The following is a 27130-nucleotide window of genomic DNA, read 5'->3' on the forward strand; positions in this document are numbered from 1 at the left end:
TACAGTTTTCTGGTTTTTTAATAATATATAATCAGTGTAAAGAACTATTAGTGATACAATGTTTTCATTATCTTCTGTAGGGAAATGGGGACATAGGACTTCCTAATTTGGTTTCTCTCACTCTTGACAGGTTTAACAAGTTTATCCCCTATATGTATGTAAATAAGTTGTCACCATAACTAGTAACATCTTCAAATAAGACAAAATGATTCCACTTGATTTATTAACTATGAATTACAACATAAATTTTTAAATTTGATTGAAGTCATTTCTTCCTTAGTATTTTGTTCCATAGTCTATTGGAAACGACACCTAGATTTTAGAGAGTACAGTGAACTATTCTGAATTTTGTGAAACAGTACAAACGAGATGGATCAGATGTTCCTTCCAAATGTAATTTAGGAAACACGTTATATGGAGAAGTATTCAAAGACTCTGGTTTCCATTTTCTAGATTTCTCACTTACTGGCCACAGGGTCCTAATTTTTCTGTCTTTTTTGATATACGAAAATAAAGAACATAACTAGTAAGTTCATAAAGAAAAGTGAACCACAAATACATGAAGTTTTTAGACATTTAGATCGCAAGTATTAAACTACAGTCCGTGTGCTATATACATAGTCTGTTTTTTTCACATATGCACAACATTTCTAATTGACTGAGGCCTTCAATTTTAACACATTCTTTTAAATATACTGATTTGTTTTCTCAAGCTTTATGGAGAAAAGAGTATATAGCAATAAAATATAAGTAAGTGATATTTTAAAACTCATATGATAGAAAATATAACTATTTTCTATATAATTCGCTCAAATTTCGACCTTCACTCTATTAGAAAAACTTAATTTTGAAATGTACAAGAATGTTATTGTGAAATGCAGATAGTGTGCGTTATACAGATAGCTCATCTAAAAAGAAATACAGTAAGCACACTGATAAAAATTAGTAGATTCACATTTTTATATTACATTCCTGCTTAAATGGGAAAAAATAGTTGTTAGGCTATTATGAATATAATATATACATTTCTTGTTCAGTTAACATACAAATAAATAAAGTTTTCTCTATTCTGAAGTAATCACATTGCACAGGCACACATTCTTAAAAATTAGAACTTGTTCTGGTTTCTGGTTTCCCACCGCTGCTGATCGTAGGTATTTCATGGTCGGTCTCTTTCTTCGGATCTGCCATGTCTTTGTATCTCTCCCCACGGTATCGTTCCAAGTATGGGCCCCAGTTGGAAGCCGGTCTGCAGCAGCTTACAATGCGCTGAAATGGGAAAGATGCTGTCTTAGAAATTAAGTGCTACAGTTTGTGAATAAATAAATATAAAGCTATATTTTTATTTTAGAGTCTTAAAGTTCTTTTTAAGATTTTTTTATTTACTTATTTTTAGAGAGAGGGAAGGGAGGAACAGAGAGAAACATTGATCTGTTGGCTCTTGCACGCTCCCAACTGGGGACCTGGCCAGCAAGCCGGACATGTGCCCTGACTGAGAATCGTACTGGTGACCAGTTGGTTTGCAGGCCAGTGTTCAATCCACTGAGCCACACCAGCCAGGGGTAGAATGTCAGATTTCCTTGCCCGTCCTCAGGGTGACAGTTAGGTGAGACTCTAAATCAGTGTATACCTGGGAAATTTCAAGAACCAAAGAAAGGGAGCTCCAGGCTGAAACAACTGATCTACATCCCTTCTTGAATGGGCTTAGATTTATTTAATATCTGACTGCTGAGCTGACCCTGCCATTGCCCCTTTGTCTTAGTGACGTGTGATAACCAACTCCATCCCCCTAGGCCTCCATGGAAGAAGGATGACTTAGGATCTAGTTTGTGTTCAAGGTCATTTAGCAGGCTTTTTCAGTCTACACATGCTATTAGGAAATGCATTATAAAGACACCTGTGTGTGTGTGTAACCATGTTTTAAAAGTGAAGATTGTAGATATAAAAAAAAAGCTCGTCTGCATTGCATCATCTTTGAGAACAAGTTAGTACCAGTACAGATATAATAACTGTCATGTGCTAAGCACTCTAACAGGGCCTGAGGCTACAGCAACAAGCAAGACAAGACTTCTTCTTAAAGGGAGCTTATAGTCTAGTACAGGGAGACACGCAAATCTGTGTACAGCATAGTACAATGTTATGCACAGAGTAGTGAATGTTCATCTCAGGTGTAAAAGTAGCCCAGAGGAAAGAGTGATTAATTTGATCTCATGGTCATAATCTCATATTACCACCAGATGGGCAAATTAATGTTTGGTTCAACCCTAGTGCCTTATGTGAAGCACAAATAATATTAATTTTAAGTTGAATTTAATGGGGTGATATTGGTTAACAAAATTATATAGGTTTCAGAGGTACATTGCTATAGTACATCATCTGTGTACAAGCGAAAAACAAAATAGAAACAGACTGATGGATAGAGAAGACAGACTGACAGCTGTAAGAGGGGAGGGGTTAGGTGGGCAGGTTGAAGAAGGTGGAGGGATGCAAAAGCCCTCATAGACAAGAGCATGGTGATTACCAGAAGGAAAGGGGGTGGGGGAAGGTAGGAGAGGGCAAAGGAGGGATAAGTGGTGATGGAGGGGACTTGACTTGGACTGGTGAACAAATAATCTTGATTTAATGTGCTTACCTGAAAGATGTTTCCTCTAGCTTGAATTATTTTTATAATAGCCATAATCGGAATCCAGATAATGCAGAAAATAATCATACACCAGCCTAGAGCAACTCCCCAGTCAGGATATGGAATTTTACCATAATCGGGTCTGTCGAATTTCACTAGTGACCAGATGAAAATTGCCTGTGAAAGTGAACACATGCAAAGACAATGGCACAGATCAGACTTCATTGCACTAGTGATTTCAATTGCACTGATTACTAGCAATCTGATTCCATTCCTTAGAAATAATTCATCAAAAGCAATTACAATGAATGAAAACACATTTGAGCAACTGAGACAATCAGGTAACTAGCCAGAAGATGACAACACTAAGTGAACCAATCTATTTGGCTTTGAATAAACTCTTCCAAAATTAGCACCTCCATATACACATTTATAAAAGATACTAATACTCGTCTAACCTGTATTTCAATAAAATACCATAAAATCTAGCTGAGGGAAAGTAAAATAGTACCTAAAATTTTGTTATTAACTTTTAACGTACAATAGCACGGTTTTATTCTATGCCATAAGCTAGCCCACATATGACTTAATTCAATGAGAATATAAAATTCACATTAGTGAACATGCTTTTGCTCCTTGCTTAGCAATTGCTTCTCTTATTCCCCACCGCACAGAGCATCCCTACTGCACACCCAAGCACACACACACATTCTAGTAGTGTGCACATATTCGCCAAAGCACACTTCACTTCCAGTATCTTGAAAAAAAAACAGTTCAATGTATGTTTGGGTAAAACTGAAATCTGAATCTTAAAGCTGAAACATGTTAAGGCCAAGTTTTCTTAAAAATCTCTTAGGCCCTGGCTGGTGTAGCTCAGTGGATTGGGCGTGGGCCTGTGAACCAAAGGTTCGTGGTTCGATTCCCAATCAGGGCACATGCCTGGGTTGGAGGCCAGTTCCCAGCAGGGGACTCACTCACGAGAGGCAACCATACAATGATATTTCTCTCCCTCTCTCCTTCCCTTCCCCTCTAAAGATAAATAAATAAAATCTTTAAAAAATATCTTAAAAAGACATGTTGTAGCCTGAAACTAAACACCCAGTAGTAGTTCCTGTAAATGTAGTTTACAATGTGTTTAGTGCAAGAATCTTTATAAAATAATCAAATTTAATTTCAAAATTAAATAGCTTAATTCCATTAATTTAGTGACAGTAACTTGAATACATTTTACAGTTGCCATAATCCTACATAACTACAAGAGAAGAATGAGGGATAGTGAAGCCCAATGTACGCAACTTGACTCAAATGGCTGATGATGTATATCATGTCATGTTCAATAGCTTTGCATTTAAAAAGTAAACTCAGCTGTTGAGCCTATGTAATGAATGAAAGTTGGCTGGCTAAAAGTCTAAGTTAGGTCTTCTGATTTGATAGGGTCTTAATTTATTCCAGAGACTCATCAGAAGGGGCAAACTATACTTCCCAGCACTGTCAAAATCATTAAGCAAGAATGTAGGGCATCCAAATATTTTAATTCAGCACATTAATCTGAAACTACTCGCAACTTGAAACTAATCTTGTAATGTTAAAAACAATTAATTTCCTTTAAAAACAAATAAGCCTGGTACTTCAGATGTGAAGCAAATTTTAGATGAAATTCTTTAGTGGCCTTTTCTAGGCAAACCGTTGAGTCATCGAGGCAGTAAGAACCAAAACATCCTCTGTGAAGCTTTGTCGCTGTCATAACCTCCCCACTGTCTTTAGTTGAGACTAACTGTTCATCCCACTCAGTGTTATGTTGGCATGCAGCCATGTATTGCCCTGAACTGTTGCTGGAAAACAGTGTGTGTGTGTCATGCCTCTCCAGTATGACGGACTCTCTCAGCTCCTAAAGAGCACCAACTGTTCAATTTACTGACATAACCTATTGTCTCTACTGACACAGCTGAGCTCCTTTTGGTAATATCATATAGTAAGGACCTCCCACAGAGAGAAAACTATGCATTAAAATAGCAGTGTTGATTCTTAGCAACCCGTGTATTTGGATTGAATTCCATGAAGGCAGAGTACTGGTCAGGCACATATTTGCGTTTTCTGTAACCGGCATATTTTTTAGGGAATGAGCAAACGAGTGATTTATATTGATTTATCCTACTGGTAATTCTTACATATGTGGGAAATTTAAGTCTATAGGGGCCTGTTCACTTTGTCAAATAGTAAATGTTTAAACCCATGGCCTCAAAACTAATACTGCCGAAGCATTTAATTTAGGCAACTCAGAGGCACTAGTCATAAAGCAGACATTGAAAATCATTAATTTATGACATTACTTTGCCTTATTATCTCCAATGTGAGTTATTCAAGTTTATCTTAGAAATGTTTCAATGTATATCATTGACACCAAATCCATACCATATTACTACTTACAATCAAAAGAATAGGTGTAATGGCAAACCAGCAAGCTCTCCACCAGAGCCAGAATATCCACCTTTTTGCTCCGATCATCATTTCTATATCTTCAATGAATCTGTTCCCTCCTGACAAAGCAATGGACAAACAGTGCATTCAGTCTTTGCTCGTATTCCCTCCATTAATCATTGTGGCTCCAAATTTTCTGCCAGAACGTTTCCCTATACTACAGGAACAAAGCATACACCTTTACGCTGTATTCACAATGTATTTTGCCCAGTTGTATGGTAATTTACTATTACAGTGCACATAGTGGAAATGATCAAACTAAATTATTTTAATAAGAAGCATAGATCAGTCTATAGTCACAACTTACCATAAATCCAGATGACTCCTATTATTTCCAGTATAGCTGCAATCAAAATGCCCCATCCAGCACAGAAGTGGTCAATCAGATTAACCCAGTAAATCCCAGCCTATCAAAAAAAATCGTGGGGGGACAGGTGGGGAAAAATACAGACAACTGTAATTGAACAATAAAATAATTTAAAAAATCAATTACTTCTAAGTACAATTTGTCATTATTTTTTATGATTGATTCAACATTCAAATTGAATTTATTAATTTGATTTTAACATATGCTCATTGGTTTCATCTCTGTGAAAAATAGGAAAAGGGATACTTTCAAATATGAATACAGATGTGGATTTAATTGTCTAAAAAATAATGCATCTTTTATTCTGTGCCGAGTCAGATAGTTAATCATCAAAACGATAGGCAGTATCTGTGCATTCTGTAGTAGCGTCCAAGATAGAGTGTATGTTTAAAGTCTATAATGTTCCTGTGTTTGAGGAAAGTGCTTGTTATTGGGCCTCCTCCCCCTCTGCAAACTATACTTACTTTCAAAATTGTGCTATTGAGGGAAACAGCCTGAACTAAAACTCAGGAAACCTTGGTCCAAGTCAGACTTGGACCTGTCATGAAACATCTTCTTAAACCTTGGTTTCCTCATTTAGATACTAATGGAATGTCAATTTAGAGTTTCTCATTTAGATATAGATAATTATTCCAAGTAATATTTTGTCTATAAAAAATATGGTAGTATACCTGAGTTACACAGACGAGACCCAGGAGGAACAAAACCAAGCAGCAACCCAAAGTTATAGGAACCCTCATTTTCTTCATCACTTTGGGAAATAAATCTTGAATTGTTGTTGTGATCGTTTCTTCAGAAGGGAAAAAATAGCATGTTTTATGTCAACTCGTTTGCCAATAAGTTTAATCACAGAATTCAACTTATGTTAATGAAATTACAAATATATGTTGAGAATACAGTCTGGGCCCTGCTCCTTGCTTTTGAGAGCCACAGAGTCCTTCCCTCTTGGCAGGCACCACTCATCAACTCTGATCAAAATCAAAGGCAGCTGGATTTGTCAGTTTTAGTCTGTTTTAGAAGGGTTTTCATTGGTAGCAACTGTAAGGAAACAGGTCCCTGAGGGTTGAAGCAGTTTGAAAGAGTTATAGGAAAGGAAGAAGTCCAGTACAGCTTTCCAGAAAGGTGAACATTTGAATAAATGACATGGAGACAGAAAGGCCTTCCAGGTTTAAGAAATGAATGTGTTCATGAAACAGGCACTGGCTTAAAAGTCGAAAAACATACGAGTGAAAGGATTAAGAAACGCGTTTGACATATTTGAAGGCTTGGAAAATCAATTAGAGGAGGCTGGACTTTACCCTATAAACAGTAAACTGTTAAAATGTCTTATGTGCCCCGACCTGTGTGGCTCAGTTGCTCAGAGCCTCGCCCATAGACTGAAAGGTAGCAGCCGGTTCCACTCCCAGTGAGGGCACATACCCGGGTTTCTGGTCTGTCTCCGGTCAGCACAGGTACAAGAAGACAACCAGTCAATCAATGTCTCTCACATCGATCTCTCTCTCTCTCTGTCTCTCTCTCTCCCCCTCCCTTTCTCTCCTTCTGAAAGCAATGAACAAATGGCCTCAGGTGAGGATGAAAAAATGCTTAAATAAAACTAAGTAAAATATTTTATGTAAGAGGATAATACAATAAAAACAGTTTCAGAATTTCTAAGTGTGTACCCTAAGGACGATTCTTATGTGTACATAGAGCCATGTAAAGAACAGTCAGTGCAGCGGTGTGTGCAAGTGTTCAAAGCTGGAAATGGTCCAAGTGCCTCTGTCATCACAGCAACAGATCGTGAATTAGCTACATCTCTATGTCTATGCATGAACACATAGTCATATGTATGTTGATAATACATTAAAAAACAACTGTCAGGATGGTGTGTATGAAGTGAAATTTCACATTTATGGGAGCATTTAACATTCATGGTATTTATGGGTACATTATATCACGTATTCAAACCTGGACTGGATAGCATCATTCATGGTGATGTTTGTTTCTAGGAAGGGAGAAATGTGAATGGTACTAGGGAGAGAAGCATGGGATACTTTAAATTCATCTGTAACAGTTTATTTTTCTAAAAAATGTCAGAAGCAAATATGGTAAAATATTAATGTTTGCTCATTTTGGGTGTCTGGTTCATGACTACTTTCTATTTTTTAAATTTATTAAGAAGAATGTTTTAAATTTAAAAAAGATTTTTTATTTAACTTTAGAGAGAAGGGAAGAGAGGGAGAGGAACATCACTACATGGTAACCCAACTGGGGACCTGACCTGCAACCCAGGCATGTGCCCTGACTGTGAATGGAACCAGCGACCTTTTTGTTCACAGGCCGGTGCTCCATCCATTTTAGCCACACCAGCCAGGGCTAAAAAGAAGTTTTAGAAAGATTATTCTTAGAGTAAAACATAGGAGGGGCAATAGGGGTTAAGAGAAGAATGTTTTTAAGTAGGGGAAACATGAATGCAATATAAGAGGGATGGGTTAACACTGGAAGCATTACTTACCAATGGAAGCAAACTGAGAGTCAAGACCCAAAGTCAACAGCATGAAGAAAAATAATATGGACCAAAATGGCCCGCCAGGGAGTTGGGCTAGGGCTTCTGGATAAGCAATGAATGCCAAATCAAAACCTGAGAAAAATGCATAGCATTTTAATTTAAATTCGTTTCCATGAAAACTGACATAATTAGATTTTTTCAAAAGCACATAGTAGAAAAATTTCATTTGAATTTGGCAACCCCTCCCTAATTCATGATATACATTCTTTAGCAGCTGTTTCTGTGTACCTTCAAATGTGTACTCAAAATCATAGTTAAGTCTTATTTTCTATTTGATGTATGTTATCTTTAGAGATTTTTAAAAATAATTTTTATTTATTTATCTTTACAAGGGAAGGGAAGGAGAGAAGGAGAGAAATATGAATGTATGGTTGCTTCTGGTACATCCCCTGCTGGGAACTGGCCCCTGCTGGGAACTGGCCTGCAACCCAGGTATGCGCCCTGAAGGGGAATCTTCTTTTGGTTTGCAGGCCCATGCTCAATCCACTGAGCTACACCAGCCAGGGCTTAGAGATGTTTTTAAAACTTTCAATTATGCTATGTGACACTTACTTTTAAGTATTTCAATTCTCCATCCTCCCAGGTGACCAATTTAGGACTCAGGAGAATTTGCTTGTAGTCTAGGCACTTTCACTTCCTAATTAGTTGATTTTCTGCAAGACTTAACATTTCTGTGCATCTGTCCCCTGCCCCACCCTTAAATGAGGAGCTGGGCACTGGATGACCTCCAAGGTGCCTTCTAGTTCTAACATTCTATTCTCATTCATCAGTCTCTCCATCAAATGACACTAACCATAAATAAAAATTTAATAAGAAAGTCTCACTTAAAAGTACCCTAGAATTATTTTCCTGATATTCTGTAGACAGATAATTAAGCGACCTTAGGTAATATCTTTAAGGTTAGGAAGTTCATTAATCAGACTACGTTCCAGTTGGACACAGCCAGATATAAAAAGTCACTTGGGTTTCTGTCTATATGATGTTAATGTGTTTTAAAGATTCAGACCAATACTGTAATTGCACATGGATACACACACACACATGCGTATACATACATATATATACATATATACATGTACTTATACATATATACACAAGGGAACCTTTTTGCCCTGTTGGTGGGAACGCAGACTGGTGCAACCACCATGGAAAGCAGTATGGAGATACCTCAAAAAATTGGATCTTCCTATGACCTAGTGATCCCACTTCTGGAAATATATCTGAAGGAACCCAAAACACTAATTCAAAAGAACATAAATACCATTATGTTCATTGCAGTATTATTTATAATCACCAAGATATGGAAGCTGCCCATCTGTCCATCAGTAGATGAGTGGATAGCACAACTATGGGACATTTGACACAATGGAATACTACTCAGCCATAAAAAAGAAAATGTAACTCTTTGCAATGGTATGGATGGACCTGGTAAACATTATGCTAAGTGAAATAAGCCAGTCAGAGAATGTCAAGTGCCATATGATTTCACTCATGTTGAATCTTATGAAAAAGCTGAACTAGCAAGTACAGTCATACTCATAGAGAGCAGGATGACAGCTGTGGGGAGAGGTGTAGTTAAGGGGTGGAGGATTGAGCAAAAGGGAAAAGGACTTATAGACATGGACAACAGTGTGGTGATACTGGGCAGAGTGGGGTATAAGGGGACTAAATGGTCATGGGAAAAATACAATAAAGATTAAAAAACAAAGTTAATAATAATAATAAATTCCATACCTGATTTGACAACTTGAGAAACTTCCTGTCCAGATATGTGAGCCATGTGTCCCAATATAGAAAAAATAGCAAATCCAGCAAACACACTTGTGAGGCAGTTTGTTAAACAAACCACAATGGCATCTGAGTAGCAGTTGTTATTGAACTTATTGTAAGATGATAGAGCAACTAAGCCACCCCAAGCCACTGAAAGGGAGTAAAATATCTGAGTGGCAGCATCTTTCCAAACCTATGAGAAAATAATTAAATATTTAAAACACACACTCTTAGCTATCATTTGCATAAAATATTTTATATATACAAATGAATAAATATAATTAAATAAACACACAAGTACCCACTACTAAGCCTAAGAAATAAAATGTTATCAGTCTTTTAAAGCCCTTGTATGTTCCTTCTTAATCATATCACCCTTCCAACCTCCAGTGGTAACTGCTACCCTGACTTTTGTGTTTACTATTTTCTTGTTTTTCTTTATAATTTACTACATATATATGTAAACCTAAACACTATGACATTTAGCTTTGCATTTTTGGAGTTTATACAAAAAATTTTTTAATACATGTAAACTTACACAACTTCCTTTTCCAGTTAGTAATGTATGAAATTTATCCCTTATCGATTTGAACCATAAGACATTTCAATGTTATAAGTCAAAAATGAAAGAATATAGGAAAATTCATATGGTTCAGTTAAATATATGTAGTTTTGAACATTTGTTTGACAGCTGTATTGCCCCACTGTGTATATCACACTTCATCCTTTATCCTATTGATGGACATCTAGGTTGTTAAGTATTTTGCTATTAGAAACAAGGTAGCTGTGAATATTCTTGTCTCTCTCCTCATATCTGGTTGGGTAACTGTGATGTCATAAATATATGAATCTTCTCTTTTACTAAATATTGCCAATTTATCCTTCAAAACTGTTGTACCACCTTGCACTTCTACCAGCTATGGATGAGAGTCCCCATTCCTCCACATCCTTGCTAACTTTGATCAGAATTTTTAATATAGTCTAATCTCGTGGCTGTGAAGTGAGAGTTGATTATCCTAATGAATTTTTAGGGTTAGCATGTTTTAATGTGTTATACTACACAGTTGTTTTTGTCTGTGAAATTCCTGTTCATGTCTTTTTCCATTTTTGTTTATTTGCCTTACAGGATCTTAAGGAATACTTTATGTAATTTGGATTCTAATCCTTTGTCTATTATATTTGTTAATTTTTTCTCCCAGTCTGTGGCTTATTTTTTTCATCTCTTATCATTGTGTCCTATATAAAACAAAGATTTGTTGTTTTAATTTAGCTAAAGGTGTCCATCTTTGCTTGTGTTGTATTGTCCCTCATTTCTCTTAGAAAAATTATCCTTAAAAAATAATCTCTTAACTCAAGGTCATAAAGGTAGCATGCTATATTTTCTTCTAAAAGATTTAAAGTTTTGCTTATATTAAGTTTTGATTCACCAGAAGTTGATATCATGCCTATTAAATTGGAAATCTCAATGAATTTTTCTTCAAATAGAATATCAATTGTCCAAAGATAATTGATATTATAAATTATGTCAGTTAGATACCAATTATATCAATTAAATAGTACATCCTTTTCTCATTGATCTGCATTGCCACCTCTGCCACATATCAAGTTCCATATGTTCATGAGTATTTCTGGGATCACTATTCTTTTCCACTGGTCTATATGTCTATACAAATGCTAACACCACATTATTTTAATGCCTATAGCATTATAATATTTTTTTCATATCTGGTAGGACAAGTCTTCACTTCTTCAGAAACACATTTTTTTGTCTTTTTCTTTTTCATGTAAGTTTTAGAATCAGTTTTCAAGTTCCACAACAAAACATGCTGGGAATTTTATTGGAATTCTATTGACTCTATATATCAATCTGGGAACAACAGAAGCATAATTCTAACAAGGATAGTATTGGGCAATTTTTGAACAATGATGATACTTTTAGGCATCCCCTAGATCACCCAATTCCCTCATTCCATGTTTTGATTAGAACCTCATGTAACTGGCCTCATCACTTTAAGCAGCCCCCTTCTCTTCATCTAAACCTACTCCACCCCTCAATTATTCCCCCTTTCACAATATACCCCTGTTATACCTTTTCTAAAAGACAATAATTAATCTTAGAAACTAATTTAGGTAAATCCATTTAACAGTTAAATTCTGTAGATATAACATCACCCCAAATAAAGAATATATTTGTGCAGATTTCAAATAATATAGCAGGCATGTATTTGATCAAAAAGTCTTTTTGTGAGTTTATCTGAAAATAGGACTGGTCAGTGGAAGCAGGCTATATGATGTGACTAAGAGTTTTAGATGGGTTGTCAAAAAGAATGAAGTTTACATCTAATACCTCTCACTGTCTTTGACTTCAACTTATTTAACATGTTTAAACCTATTTTTATCTATAAAATGGAAATGGTAATAATAACAATTATTATGTATGCTAAAATTATGTGAGAAACATGTAAAGAAATTAGTAGGATGTACAATGGTAGCTATTATTGTTATTATAGGGAACATGAATTGATACTCACTTATGGAAGTTAAAAACAATAATTTCTCCCCTGAAAGGTATGTAATCTATTTTGAGTTACAATAGAAATAGTTTTTATACAGTAGAATGAATATTACTAGACCTTCAAAATATAGCTTGATATTAGATTGTTGTTACACTGTAATTGTTTTACAATGGTGAGAAGCCAGTAGGAAGCAAATGGATAGATAGATAGATAGATGGATAGATAGATAGATAGATAGATAGATAGATAGATAGATGATAGATAGGTAGATAATAGATAGATAGATACATACATACATATATACATAGATACATAGATAAATGGATCATGGCTATTTTACTTATATATAACAAATCATGTTAGAAATAAAATGTTCTCTTATTTATTAGGTGGTTGTACATGTTAAAAGATAAATAACACTTATCTTGGGGGTTAAGCTTCTTTCACTTGTTATATTATGTATGCATATATGAATTAGAGGGAGCTGGAAATGGTATAGCAGATGTGAGTTGTCTAAAAACACTACTGAATACCATAATGTTTCCCTGGGTCACAAAGAAAAGTGAAGCAAAATCCTAAACATAGTTATAATGTCCATGTCTACCAATCTCATAGCTATATATAAAATAATTACTTTAGGGGTTAGGAAATCTTAATTCAAGATGCAGAAATTGGTTGTGTAAACTTAACTAAATCTGAATCTTTCTGGGTTGCAACGTTACCACTGTAAAATGAATAGGCTAGTAAAGTAATAGCTGCAGGTCCTTCTAGCTAAAAATTTGTATGGCTCTCTACTCTGCTACAGATCTCAATAGAAATCAAATATACAAAAATAAGGAAAAATATACATCCCATGCCTAGAATGTGGACAGAGAGGAATTTTTTTTTAATCTAAGAAAAAATTCTAATTGCCAGAAAATCCAAAGAGGTAGTGGAAGTAGTGTTTTTGTTGCAGTGGGGAGCTGGGAGGATTAAATTTTATGTTTCACAAGAAGCTTTAAAGATAATAGAGCCCTGGCTGATGTAGCTCAGTGGATTGAGCACGGGCCTCTGAACCAGAGTATCGCGGTTCAATTCCCAGTCAGGGCACATGCCTGGGTTGCAGGCCAGTTCCCAGCAGGGGACGCATGAGAGGCAACCATACATTGATATTTCTCTCCCACTCTTTCTCCTTCCCTTCCCCTCTAAAGATAAATAAATAAAATCTTTAAAAAAAGATTTCTTAAAAAATGTTTAAAAAATAGAAAAGAAAATGAAGGTTCCCCGTCTTAGATAAACATTGCATCCTGTTTTCCCAAACAAGGATGGGAAAAGCAGGATTACAATTCTTCATATGGAAAAAGACATGCAAGCTATGATTGTTACAATAGTTTAGTTGTAATTTTGATGTGGCTGTGCGAGGTGAGCTATTTTTACCTATGCCACCATCTTGACTGGAAGTCTCCCCTATCTCAGTTTTTAACGTGCCTTCCTCAGTAAGCTTAATCATTTCTAGCTTTTGATTTAACTTGAAAGATGTGCCTTTCTTCCTTTTGCTTGAACACTTGGAAGCTATTGTGGAGTTGTTTATCAACCTAATTTCAATACTGTTATGTCTCAGAGAATAGGGAGGCACCAAGAAGAGGGACAGAGATGGGAAAATGGGTAATGTGTGGAGCATTCCTAACACACACATTTATAGATTAAGTTCAGTGTCCTACATGGGTGTGATTTGTGGTACCTCAATATTTATAACAGTAACATCAAAAATTACTGATCACACATCACCATAAAAATATAAATAATTTAAAAGTTTGACATAATGCAGGAATTACCAAAATGTGACAGAGACATGAAGGAGCAAATGCTGTTGAAAAAATGATGCCAATAGACTTGCTCAACACACAGTTGCCACAAACTTCAATTTGTAAAAAATCACATTATCTGAGAACTGCAATAATGCAAAGTACCATAAAATGAGGTATGCCTGTGTTTAGAAAATAACAATTGCTGGAAATAAGCATGAGGTTCCACAAAGAATACAATAGCAAGCAAAAATATCTATTTTGGATAACATTACCAGATGTGACTAATAAAAAAGTGAGTACAGTTTTAGGTTGTTATCAAGACAAGCATAGTATATGAACTACACTTACTTTTAATGTCCTTACATTCAAAATTGTAAAAGTTTTTATGTACCTGTGATTCAGATAGACATTATCTGCAGATGGAGGAAAGTTAAAATAGGGTTACCCACTTTATACCTATGATACATGTTCATGTTTCTGGTACCAGCGACAATTTTGTTTATGGAATACTTCATCCATTTCAAGTTTGTATTTCATTTCATAATTCATTTGTCAAAATTTGATCTTACCTTTGGGATATTAACTTTTGAAGAGAATTATAATATATATTATCTATTAAACTTTCAACTGTAATCTTTAAATCTGCTATGAGTTTACCCAATAAAACACATGATCCTAGTCATCATTTATAGGTATTCATGCATGAAATATCCTTTTCAGATTAATAAGTCCCAAATCAGGTTGGGGGGAATGGTGGGGGAAAAGTCAGACAACTGTACGTGAACAACAATAAAATTTTAAAAATGAAAAAATTATAAATCCCAAATCTTTGTGATCAAATAGAATCAGTTACATGAATAAAAGGACATTTAGAATCCTATTGCTAAAAAGGATATCTCACTTTCAGTAAAAAATCATTAGTGTCATGTGAAATAGCTAAGTCAAACATCCTAGTGGACAGGAACACTAATAAATTTAACTGTATATTCTTTTGCAAGTTACTAAATTATGACACTGTTATGTTACCAAAGATTTTTGTCATTTACTTTTAAGGTTTATCTCCTTAGATAATTTGAAATTTAAATCGTCTTACCTCAGCTTCCATAAGCTTTGTAAAGTTTGACTGTGCTCCAATATAGTATGAAATGCCTTTTGATGCACCCTCCAGAGTTGCACCTCGTATTAACAGGATGAGTAGGACAAGATATGGGAAAATAGCTGTAAAATATACCACCTATCAAGAAAAACAATCAAAAGTTAATTTCATTTAAAAAATAATAGTATGTAACCATATAGAAATAAAGTCATTATCCAGTTGAGATTAACTAAATAAAGTATTAAAAATTTCATTTGGCCCTAGCTGGTGTAGCTCAGTGGATTGAGCACAGGCCTGCGAACCAAAAGACCACGGTTTGATTCCCAGTCAGGGCACATGCCTGAGTTGCAGGCCAGTTCCCAGCAGGGGACCCATGAGAGGCAACCATACATTGATATTTCTCTCCCTCTCTCCATCCCTTCCCTTCTAAAGATAACTGATTTTTTAAAAAACACCAAAAAAATCTCATTTGGGTATTAATAGAGCTGACAACACCAGTAGCTAAGTTGGCATAATTTCCTCTTGTTATTTTCACCACTCTCAAATTATCTATTTTGAAAACATTATGATGTATGAAACAGTATTTCCCAGGTTCATGTTGGGAACATAAAATATACCAGCAGTGATAACTTGGAATCCATATGGAGTGTTTTATAAAATGTATTCTTATAAATGCCTGAGGTGACTGAATATCACCTCTCTGTAAATTATTGCATTGAGTTGGAAAAGAAAATGATTTTGAATCCTGAAATGGTTAATATATACTCAGTCTCCAAGGAGAAGAAAAATAATCTCCCAGAAGATGTCTAAATACCACGAAAGCTGATTAAAGTGAACAGTAGACACTTGTTGTTATTGTCATCCTTAAAGCTACCATTAATACAGTTTGGCAGCACACATACAAGTACACTGCTTGTGTCCTATATAAAACGTGATTCCAAATGAGCAGATTGCCTTTGAGGCTGGCTTTTCATGAATGCGGATGATTTCTTTGATCCATAGATGGCCTGTGTTTGATAATATGCCCAAGGAGAAAATATGAATGAGTCATCCAGAGGCAAAAAAAAATTAATGCATTGGGTTAAGGACTTTTAATGGATTCTTTCAATATTAACATAAAAAAGGAACCAAGGCTTTCAAAAATGTGCAATTGAAACATTATTTTGGAAAGTTTCCACTGATTTGTGATGTTCAAAAAATTTTTGAGATCTAACAGCATGTCCCATCACAACTGAACATTAACAGAATGTGCAAGATATTGTGCTAGGGATCAAAGATAGTATCCACAGTTATTCCTGTCCTCCATTTTATTTATTTATTTTTTTTAGTTTTTTAAAATTATTTTTTATTTTTTAGATTTTATTTATCTTTACAAGGGAAGGGAAAGAGAGAGGAGAGAAATATCAATGTATGGTTGCTTCTCATGCGTCCCATGCTGGGAACTGGCCCCTGCTGGGAACTGGCTTGCAACCCAGGCATGTGCCCTGACTGGGAATCGAACCGCGATCTTTTGGTTCGCAGGCCCGTGCTCAACCCACTGAGATACCCAGCCAGGGCTGTCCTCCGTTTTAAAGGAAATTTTACTCTAGTACATAAAAACATGTAAACATTCACTATTATAGGTACTGTACAACTGCTCACAGAGAAAAATTTCATGTTGTTCTTTGGAATTATCATGATGCTTTCTGAAAATTTAAAAAGTAAAACAATGAAGGAGGAAATTATATTTTTCCATAAGATGACTCTGCTGAGAGAAAGGTTCCTCAGTCATTTTTAGCAAACTTTAAGAGAATTATTACATAGTTGTTGGGTTTTTTTTCCAGTCTCCTCCTAATTAGGGGAATCCTGACATAATTACCCTATAGAACAAGGATCTGCACTTTCAAAACCAAATATTACAGTATATAAGATGTTCTTTAGATAGTAGGAAAGGTAATTTTAAAATATGCTTGCAAATCACAGAATACTGTATCAACTGGAAGGGTCCAAGTTTTGACTAAGTAATTGCACAATACTGATTTGTGCTCATTTGTTTTATTTTCAATAATAGCAGTGATTTTGTGTATTTCTTAGATCTAGACTACCTACTTAGAAAGCTTTTCACACATTTGAATATTTCCAATATGGAAAAACATGCATTTGATAATGCTCATAATTGAATTATAACAATATTGGCAAACAGCTCCATCACTATCTAATGTGTTTCCTAAATTACCTTGCCAGAAGACTTGATTCCTTTAAATAGTGCTGCACCAACTATGATCCATGCCAGAAGAAGACAAAGAGCTAAATACCACACAATTTGTCCAGTCTCATCCAGTCCACTTGAGCGTTGGAGTGCCACTTTGCTGAAAACACATAAGCCCTTTTATGAACACAGAATCACTTGTCTTAATACACTGAATTTTGTCACATTTAATCCAGGGGGAAACCTTGTGAGTATTCTATCTTATTAATATATCTATGCTGTGTCAGCCTTTTATTGATAGATACTGTTGTATGGAGGAGCAAAAATAGTTAAGTGAGAAGCCAGACTGACTTTATGCTTAAATGCAGCTGATCTGTACTTACAAGCCCTAGAATAAAAGATCTACTGATTCCTTTACCTATAATTTTTCTGTAATATTTCAAAGCTCCATTATGTAAAAAATAACCTTGCATTAGATTATTTCATTTTACTTATTGTATTTTTCTCAAGTTAAAATAACAAAGAAATCATTTAAAATTACATTGAAATAAAAAAATTACATTGAAATAAAGAACAATCTGACAGTAACCAGAGAAAAGGGGGAGAAGGATAATAAGGTATAATAGAGGAAGGGCCTTCAAGAAACATGTATAAAGGACACATGGACAAAGCCAAAGGGACTGACTGGGTTCAAGGATGGGAGGTAGGGGTGGGTGGGGCAGGAGGGCATAGTGGAGTAAAAATGGATACAACTGTACTAGAATAACAATAAAAATAATAATAAACATTTAAAAATTACATCAAATATTTTCTTCATTGTGCTTGTATTTATCACCAAACATAATTAACCCTACTATTCATAACTCTTTTAAAGGCATTCTTTAAAATTCTATGATTTCCACTAGGACTTGTGTGGATCTGGGATTTTAATTCATAGCTTGATGTTTAAGAACATTCAAGATTCAAATTTTAAAAGGGTCATAAAGGACCATTAACAAGTAGATGAGAAAGGACTCATTACAGCAATATAGTCAAGAAATTAGGTCAGGGTAAAGGGTAGGTATACAATAAGAAAAATTAAAAGAGAACATTTCAAGTTAATAAAAGTAAATATAACTCAAAATAGTTTTTCTACCATGTAGTGACAATTATAAGCAAAAAGGATAATAATGAATTGTAGCCTTAAATAGCAATTTTACCCACAAATTACTCATCACCCAACCGTTTATCATTAGAACTTGCTAATTACTGTCTAAAATTTGAATACTTTTTCTTCAAAGCAATGGCCTAACTTATCATTAATAAGTGCTAAATGAATAATTACTGGCATTGTTATGTCCATTTACATAACTAATTTATAAATGATAATTTGTTGACTATGAGCTAATTTTGCATGTTACTACTATTCACACAGGAGTGGTAAACATTTGAATCAAATGGAGTAGAATTTGCTATGCTTCCCTTTTTTCTACTAATATGAGTTAAGAAAAGAGGTGATATTTTATTATTATTGATTAAAAAACTTTATAGTAATATCAATTTAAGAAGTAGATCGTCTAGGGTACTTACTTCCAATACTGTTCGCTGGGAAGCTGCCCTGGCTGATAAACTTCACTTCCATTGATGCAGGTCAAATTGTTGGAATCTACCCAGCTTTTATTAACATGGATGATCCCCCTCATTGTAGTCACATTGCAGTGAGTTACTAAAAATTATAAAAAATAATACACACACAAACACATACTTAGTTTTAGTAGAGTACTTTCCTGGAAAGTTTTAGTAGTAAAACATATAAAGACTGTCTAAATTGTTACTTGGTGAAGGCAGGGAAAAATTGTACAAATGGAACAAGACATGCACATTCAGTATCTTAAATCTGTACTACTAACCTAGGAGTATGAAAATATCTTGCCTTTTAAACTGTGATTATATTTATGGTCATAACAGCTATAAAGTAACAATAATTTCAGTTGGGATTTAGTGCTCAAAGGGACTTTCAGTATGTGGGCTTATTTAATCTATATGGAAATGACACATTTAAATACCTAACTGTTCAATCTTTATTACTTCATCCTCTGATATACAAAGACAATTCCAGTGGTAATAGTCTATAGTATTAACGCTGCATTATTCCAAAGATTAGCAACATATGACATGGGCAATAGCCAGTCTCCTGAAAGACACTATGACTATCAGAGACAGTGCTTTTTCTCTCCTTATCATCTTCCATTGTCTTTTTTCTGTCCTGCTCATAGCTTAGATCTACAAGAAGTACTCCTAGTAGTCATTTAGTTTTACTGCCTGTCCTCAGAAATTAACATTGCTTTAATCAATTTTCAGGTTATACATGCTTTATTCTGTTTTTATCACTAACCTATGGCTCACTTAAAACTGTCCCTAACTTGGTTAAAAATGATTTAACATTTAAATCTTATTATAAAATATAAAAGAATAAAGCAGAGTTAACAATGTTTCAAAAATAAATAAATCAATTTTACCTATTGGTGATCTGCTACAGTTTTGATCTGCCCAATAGCCACAAGTTTTCCATGGTAGTTCACTTTGAAAAGAAGCAAACAGGTAGTAAAGACTGTAGGCAATTATGACATTGTAATAGATGGTCACAAATATGGATATCAGGACCATTGTAATTCCCACACCTGTAAAACAGAACAATTAAAATAAAAAACCAACAACTGAAGTTTCTTTTGCTAATTCATAGAAAAAGCTGCATCACAATTTCCACAAAATCTATTTTAAAATGAGAAGGTTATTTCAAACAACTTTTTCTTTGAGGAGTAGAGAGGCAACGCTACTGTCTAAGTAACTGTCTTCTCAAATTTTAAATTATTTTGATGATTAGCTTTCTGAGATAGTTTTTAGTTGATTAGAAAAAGGTACTAAGATCAAGGGCATATCCATTAGTCTTTCTTATGAAGTCTGTAAATTCTTGTCAGAGTAATTACTACTCTTTAAAAAAAAAAGAGAGAAACTATTCAAAGCTCATATCCTATTGACTCACTGACCAATACTTATATCTTGATCCATAAACCAACATTTTGACAAGTAAAAGATACAGCCTATGAATTAATATCCTGAATGATACTGTACACCATATAAAGAAAATTCTGCCCTGGCTGGTGTGGTCCATTGGATTGAGTGCCAGCCTGCAAACCAAAGGGTTGCCAATCAAATTCCTGGTCAGGGCACACGCCTGGGTTTAGGGTCAGGTCTCCAGTAGGGGATATGTGAGAGGCAACCACACACTGATGTTTCTCTCCCTCTCTTTCTCCCTCTCTCCCACTCTCTAAAATTAAGTAAATAAAATATTTTTAAATTTTTTAAAAGAAAAAGACAATTCAATAGCTCAGTAACAATCTGAATTTCACCTTCCAAAGTTTTTTTTTAACTCAGTAGTTTCAAAATGCAGTTGAGCATACTGAATGTAACTTCTATGCTTAAGACTAGCTTTTGAGTTCGTTTCCTTAATATTCCAGCACAATGTACTGTTCACATCACTATACATTCACTTTTGATGATACTTGAGGCTTTTACAAATAGTTTTCAGTTGCTAGAACATTCCAAATTATATCTGGTTTTCAGATAGAAAGTCTGTTTGTTGTTTAATAACAGTCAACGTATTTTTTTAAAATGTTTTACTGGTGTCTTATTCTGTTAGGAGCATCCAAGGAAAAGTTGTGACCTGCCTTTCCATTTTTCTGAATGAGGCATTATAAAACATATGCAAAAGCAAGAAGGTAAAGACTACCTGAAATAGCAAAAGTCAGGGCCATGAAGTGACTGCAAAGCAGGATCATGTGCCAAGAAAATTGAGATGGTGAAAATAGGAAAGGAATGACACCCTTACAACCCTCTCTAATAGCCTTCCTTACCCCTTCCATATCTGCAGCCTCAAACAACCAGAAATAAAAGTTAACATTTGATTTTTAAATTTTATGTTGGCAAATATGCAGGAAAAAATTTATGCATCTTTGCCTTTAACCTACCTAAATCTTCTTTTTTTGCCCTCTAAAAAACTCACTTTAGAATAGATAAATAAAATACTTTTTTTGTCTCATATACCATTTATTTATTATTATTTTTTAATATTAAATTTTATTTAGTTACTTTTCAAGTACATTTTTTTATCTATTTCTCCCATCCCACCCCACCCCCCCGCCCGGTCTCCCCCCTCCCTCCCATTCCCCCCCCCAGTCCTCATCTCTGTGTCTTTCATACTTGTTCCTCAAAATCCCTCCCCCTTTTTCCCCTTAAGTTCCCTTCCCTCTCCCCTCTGGTCACTTTTTTTAAAAACCTGTCCAAATCTTACACAGTTTTATTCCACATAGTGAGGACAACTATATGCATGAATAGGACAATCAGTACAACATAGAAAATGTTTTAATACCAACCTTGGAACAATGGAAGAATTTTCCATATTGAAACTGGACCTAAGCTAGCAAATTGTCCTAGTGAACACTCTAGGAAGAACAAAGGTAAACCAGCCAATGCTAGCATAATTGTATAAGGGATCAAGAAGGCACCTAGAAAATGCAAAAAAAAAAAAAAAGAAACAATGCACTATTATATCCCAAAATCTTGATGGCATTTTGACAACCGGCATAACATTTTGAAAGCATTCTTATATAGTACAGAGTACCAGGTTTAGGCCCCAAATTCACTATTTTCTGGGAAAAAGTCCTTGATTCTCTAAATTTGGATTCCTCATCTATGAAATGGGGATGCTAGTACTGTAAGTCCTCACTTGGCATCCTTTATAGGTTCTGAGACTTTAAGCAAAATGGCATATCATTAAACCAATTTTACCAATGTTGCCAATTTTAATAAAATGAATTGATGTAATCAAGAGGTAAGTTCCTATGGCATTTCATCAATGTTATAACAAAACAATGTCGAGCAAAATGACATTATTCAAGGACTGGCTGTATTTTATAATGAAGTTTTTGTGAGTATTAAAAACAATAGCCCATAAAAACCAATCCAGAGGAGTCAAATGATAATAGATTTTGGATCCAGATAGAACTAAGTTTATACCCTGGTTCCACCATCTACTAGTTAGTTATGCAGCCTGGGGCAAATTTACCTAACCTCTGAACTTTGCATTCTTTGTAAATAGGAAGAACAATGTGTACCAAATCATCAGCGTGTGGTAAGAGTTTAATTACAGAACCTATGAGAAAAACACTTGGTGAAGTGGCAGGCACATGGCATATCTTCACAATTAGTTTTCCTCCTTTCTCTTTTAAAAATAGTCTATGTTTAAGACATAGGGTGTAAATGTTAAATGTGGTTCGCAGTGGAAGTCATTGCAGTTGAAGTCATTATTGTCCAGTTATAAGGGCCTTCATTCAATTTAATAAAAAATTTATTGCTTTTGTTAGAAGATCCTAAAATCTTGAGATGCATTTAGTTAGTTAACTTGCAATTTCATAAGGGCTAATTATCTAACATTTAGATTATCCAGGCTCCTTTTTTTAAGAAACAATCTTTTATGTTTTTCCTGGTCATTTTTGTAGCATAATATTGCTCATTAGAACTTTAATCACATTGTGGATAAAAGCAGGGACATAATGCTAAACATATTGATCAAGTGTTCTAGAAGTTGAACTAAATTTAATAAGAAAATATGAGGATCAGTGGGTAAAAATGGGCTTTTGGATTATGTAAATTTTATTTATCATGTTACCTTTCTTCTCTTGAATTTTTCATATTATGATACTGTAACATCACACCTAGAAATTACATTTTTCCAACCCTCAAAATATATTCTACTATAAATAATGAGACAATAACTACTTGTCATATACAAGTTACTAGTCATTTGCATATAGGGACAAATATCTTTTTATAGATGTTGCAATATGCATACTATCATTACTGTGACTAATAGAAGTATAAATTCTGTCAATGGTAAATATGAGGAAAACATAATACAAAATATCCCTGTTTAAATACAATAGTAATCAAAGGCTTGCTATCCCAGTGTAAATGGGTTTTGGGGGAAAGAAAAATAATTATTTTCCTCTGTTATATATGATTTTTTACCCATTGCATTTTTTATTATTAATAACAACCATGTTGGCAAATTGCTAATACAATACAGTGGCCATGAATTCATAATACTGCTGACTTAGACCCTAAGGTAGTATGATACTTGTCTTTCATAAACTGTTAAAAAGAATTTACATGTAAAAATGATCCCAGATTTTAGCATATTTTTAACTTCAACTGACCATATATTTAAAATTGGTTCTATTAATGTTTGACAAATTTGAACTTTATGTTCATCTTCTCTGATTGGGCAAAAAGAAAAAGAAGCAATTTGAGAGAGCCTGGATCATCCATTACCAAAATGATGTGATCTTTAAAAACTGAAAGCCCACATAATATATTAATTATTAGAGGAAATGGTGAAAGATACTGACATAAAATAAATAATACTATTTTGCTTTGGCTTTGTTTAAAAATACTCTATTCAACCTAGTTTAATATAGTTCCTGGAAATTGATGGTAACTACTGGGTCTACATATGAGGTTGAGTCACAGGGAATTTCTTATTCTAAACCTGAATACAGGAGGCTGGAAAGGAGCTTGAATGCTTCTCTTCATTACATTAGATCTTAAGATATAGACACCAAAAACATTATGATTTCTGACACATTTTCCAGTTCAAACTTACACCAGATTATGACAGGAACATATCATGACTAAATGACATAGGTTCTGGATTGGGGAAATTTTTTTGCCACCAACACAAAGTTTTTAATAAACAGAGCTTCTTTCTTAAATCTCTAAAGGCCATTGTGAATCTTTTAATGCAACCAATTAACAAGGAATATAAGATTGAAATATCACCACACAAAATCCTATTGTACCAAGAAAATAATTACAGTGGCACAGTTTCACTGGTACCCAATTATGAAATAAAAGGGCATGTCACCTCTGTACTTCTAAGAGAACCTGTAATTACAAGTAAATAAAATATGGTGTAAGTGAAAAGTTGTTTCGACATTACTTGAGAATTATGCAATTCATTCTGTATCCCTTTGTGTGTCATCTCAGAGTTATTTTTTTCTTCTTACTCTAATTGAGCCTTCCTTAATGGTTTCTGGGGTAGAAACAGTATTATTTTGCAGAAATTAAACACCTAGTCTTGAATTACATTCTATTGCATTTTAGAAGGATCTTCTACATAATCAATTCAATTAGGGATATATGTAACTGAATATTGCAGCTTAAAATACTAAACCTTTAATTACTTTTTAGTCAACTGCGTCCACACTTAAATTTCCAAAATACATTGCCATACTCCATTTACACAAACAATTCCCTTGAGTTTCTTATTTGACCTAGAATTCACTGTCTTTTGCTTAGACTCAGCTATATATTAAGCAAAACAGTAAAGTCTGAAGAGATTATCACAAGAACCTATAAATTAAGAAAAGTCAGTCACAGTTGAAGATTACATAGGATCTCAAATGCAAAACTCAGAAGTGCTGAATATACAACTTTTATTATGATTATATCTGAGGATTTTGTGAAGCCACCTTCCTAAATGGAGCTGGGAACTTACAGTCTAATAATAAATGCAGTGTGCTTGTTTCCCATCCTCCCACTAACCCAAAACATCATATACCATTCCTCAATTCATAAAATACCCTGAGGCCATATAGCACCCTACTTAAAACTGAAGGGAAAAGAAGTGGGTGGGAGAAAATACCTCCACCATTGTTGTAGGTCAAATATGGGAATCTCCACACATTCCCCAATCCAACTGCATATCCAACCATAGATAGAAGATAATCTGATTTTTTGGACCAGTTGCCACGGTCCTGGTTCTCATCATGTTCATCAACATGGAAATTCTCAGATGAAGCCGTCACTTTCTAGAAAAGGGAAAGCATCAACACTATTATTATTAGAGATTCTACTGTTAAAAATTCCACAGAAACATAATTTTGCAAATGCAGTGACAGTGAGAGACAGAGCAACAGACGCAGACCCAAGGAGAACCCGAAAGCCATAGAACCGGAGCCAAGAGGAACACTATTAAGACTGGGGAGATTTCTGTTAATGGTCACTTTTATTTTACAACATTTACCTCTTGAAATGAAAAAGTTCTGTAGGCATATATTTTTACTACTTCTTTGGGTTAGATTATTCAAATTTTGGTGGAAATATTACATGTGGCACCCAGCACAAAGGGCAAATGAAAGTGGACAAATAGCTTTTTTTAAAATTTTTATTTAGTTATTTTTCAAGTACAGTTTTCTGTTTATTTCTCCCGACAAATAACTTTTGAAATACAAAATCTTTGCAATGAATTAGGTAAAACCAACACTTGGGATTGTACAAGATTTTTGAGATCATCAAGTATAGTTTACACTAAAAAAAGAGGAAAGGAAAGGAAAGGAAAGGAAAGGAAAGGAAAGGAAAGGAAAGGAAAGGAAAGGAAAGGAAAGGAAAGGAAAGGAAAGGAAAGGAAAGGAAAGGAAAGGAAAGGAAAGGAAAGGAAAAGAAAAAGAAAAAGAAAAAGAAAAAAGGGAAGGAGAAATTTATAGACTCCCTTTCCATAGGCTGAGTTTTTTTTCTTTTTTTTCTTTTTTTTATTTTTAATTAAGGCTGAGAGTTTTGAATGTTTAGTGTTAAGAGAAGTTTATCTTTGCTCCCTGTCTTGGAGAGTAAAATGGGTGTTTTTCTGAAAGCCACAGTAATATTCAGAGACAATTTTTCCTGTCCCACCAGGTGGAGCAGCTGTCTCTCCGTTTCAGAGGAGATGGGTTATCTCCCAACCTATTAACAGCTCTGGGGTATGGAGGGTTCCTCAGGTCACATAAGGACAATGTATTTTCTCATTTTCCTCCAGCATATGGACACAGTCTAGAGAGGATTGAAAAACAGGGTTTTCAGGGCACACTCAAGGCAGAGGCTGAGGTGCCCCTGTCTTCTAGCTACCGGAGTAAGGGCTGTTCTATTTTTCCTCTACTCTATGAGGACACGTCAGGCTCACTGCAAGGCAGTTGAACAGAAATGTGGAGAAGTAGTAGCCACAGAAAGCAAAATCTGAGACTTGCCTCCCCTTAAAATTTTCTTCCCCCGGCCCACACCTCCACAGCCCCCAGACCCCTACCTCTTTTCCTCTGCACTTGAAGAAGCTAGGACACTTCAACTTGTCCATTGTTCACTCACTCCCACTGCTTGCTCAGCTTTGTCTTGCAGTCTGGCTGAGCTCCAGTGGTGGCAGGTGCACACTCCCCCGTTGCTACCTGTCAGAGTGAGCCACCTTGTCCAGGGGTGGGACCATTTATAGAGTGAAGCTCTCTCCTCCCCCTCTAGAGCTATCTGTCATGTCAGTTACTGGAAGGGACCAAAGTGAGGTTCTGGGTTTTCCCCAGGTAAACTGACATGTAGCAATCCCCTGCCCAGCCCCAGGAAAGGGCAGGGCTATGAGAGAGAGGGAGCTGCGTGAGCCAGGACGATTGACAGCTTTTGACTCAGAGCCCAGCCAGTGCCTTAGCAATCTCACCTGCTTTCCCAGTTTCCCTGCTTACTTCTAGCCTCCTCACTTATTCTGGGCTCTGTCCTAGGGCCAAGTGCTGATTTCTACTAGTGCTGGAGGGGGACAAGGATTAGGATTAGTACTGTCTGTGGGGCCCATTCTGTTCCCCAAGATTTTCATGAAGACAAGACTGCCCCGGCCCTGGGATTTCCCAAAGTTTTTCCCTCACTAGAAAGC

The 27130-nt window shown here is 35.1% G+C and overlaps 1 protein-coding gene across 1 annotated transcript; it reads right to left on the reverse strand.

Moving 5' to 3' along the window:
* Positions 1 to 26657, reverse strand: SLC6A14 (solute carrier family 6 member 14). The gene is made up of 14 exons (XM_053657436.1): positions 26525 to 26657; positions 25115 to 25280; positions 21786 to 21917; positions 19872 to 20033; positions 18943 to 19078; positions 17401 to 17533; positions 15183 to 15323; positions 9751 to 9979; positions 7963 to 8088; positions 6140 to 6258; positions 5409 to 5508; positions 5051 to 5160; positions 2633 to 2800; positions 1 to 1269 (listed from the first exon to the last, which is right to left on the reverse strand). The coding sequence occupies exons 1-14, from the start codon at positions 26570 to 26572 to the stop codon at positions 1102 to 1104; spliced, it is 1938 nt and encodes a 645-aa protein (XP_053513411.1). The 5' UTR covers positions 26573 to 26657; the 3' UTR covers positions 1 to 1101.
* Positions 26658 to 27130: the final 473 nt, after the last annotated feature.

This window comes from Artibeus jamaicensis, unplaced genomic scaffold (genome assembly GCF_021234435.1).
Source record: "Artibeus jamaicensis isolate MK-2021 breed Jamaican fruit bat unplaced genomic scaffold, CSHL_Jam_final scaffold_378, whole genome shotgun sequence".
In the NCBI taxonomy this organism is placed as follows: domain Eukaryota; kingdom Metazoa; phylum Chordata; class Mammalia; order Chiroptera; family Phyllostomidae; genus Artibeus; species Artibeus jamaicensis.

Coding starts and splice junctions, on each gene's coding strand:
- SLC6A14 (XM_053657436.1), bottom strand. CDS start 26,572: ATGGACAAGTTGAAGTGTCCTAGCTTCTTCAAGTGCAGAGGAAAAGAG. Junction 9,980..15,182: donor CAAAGCTTATGGAAGCTGAG/GTAAGACGATTT, acceptor ATTTTCTCATAG/GTTTGGAAAGATGCTGCCAC. Junction 5,509..6,139: donor GTCTCGTCTGTGTAACTCAG/GTATACTACCAT, acceptor TTTTTTTGATAG/GCTGGGATTTACTGGGTTAA.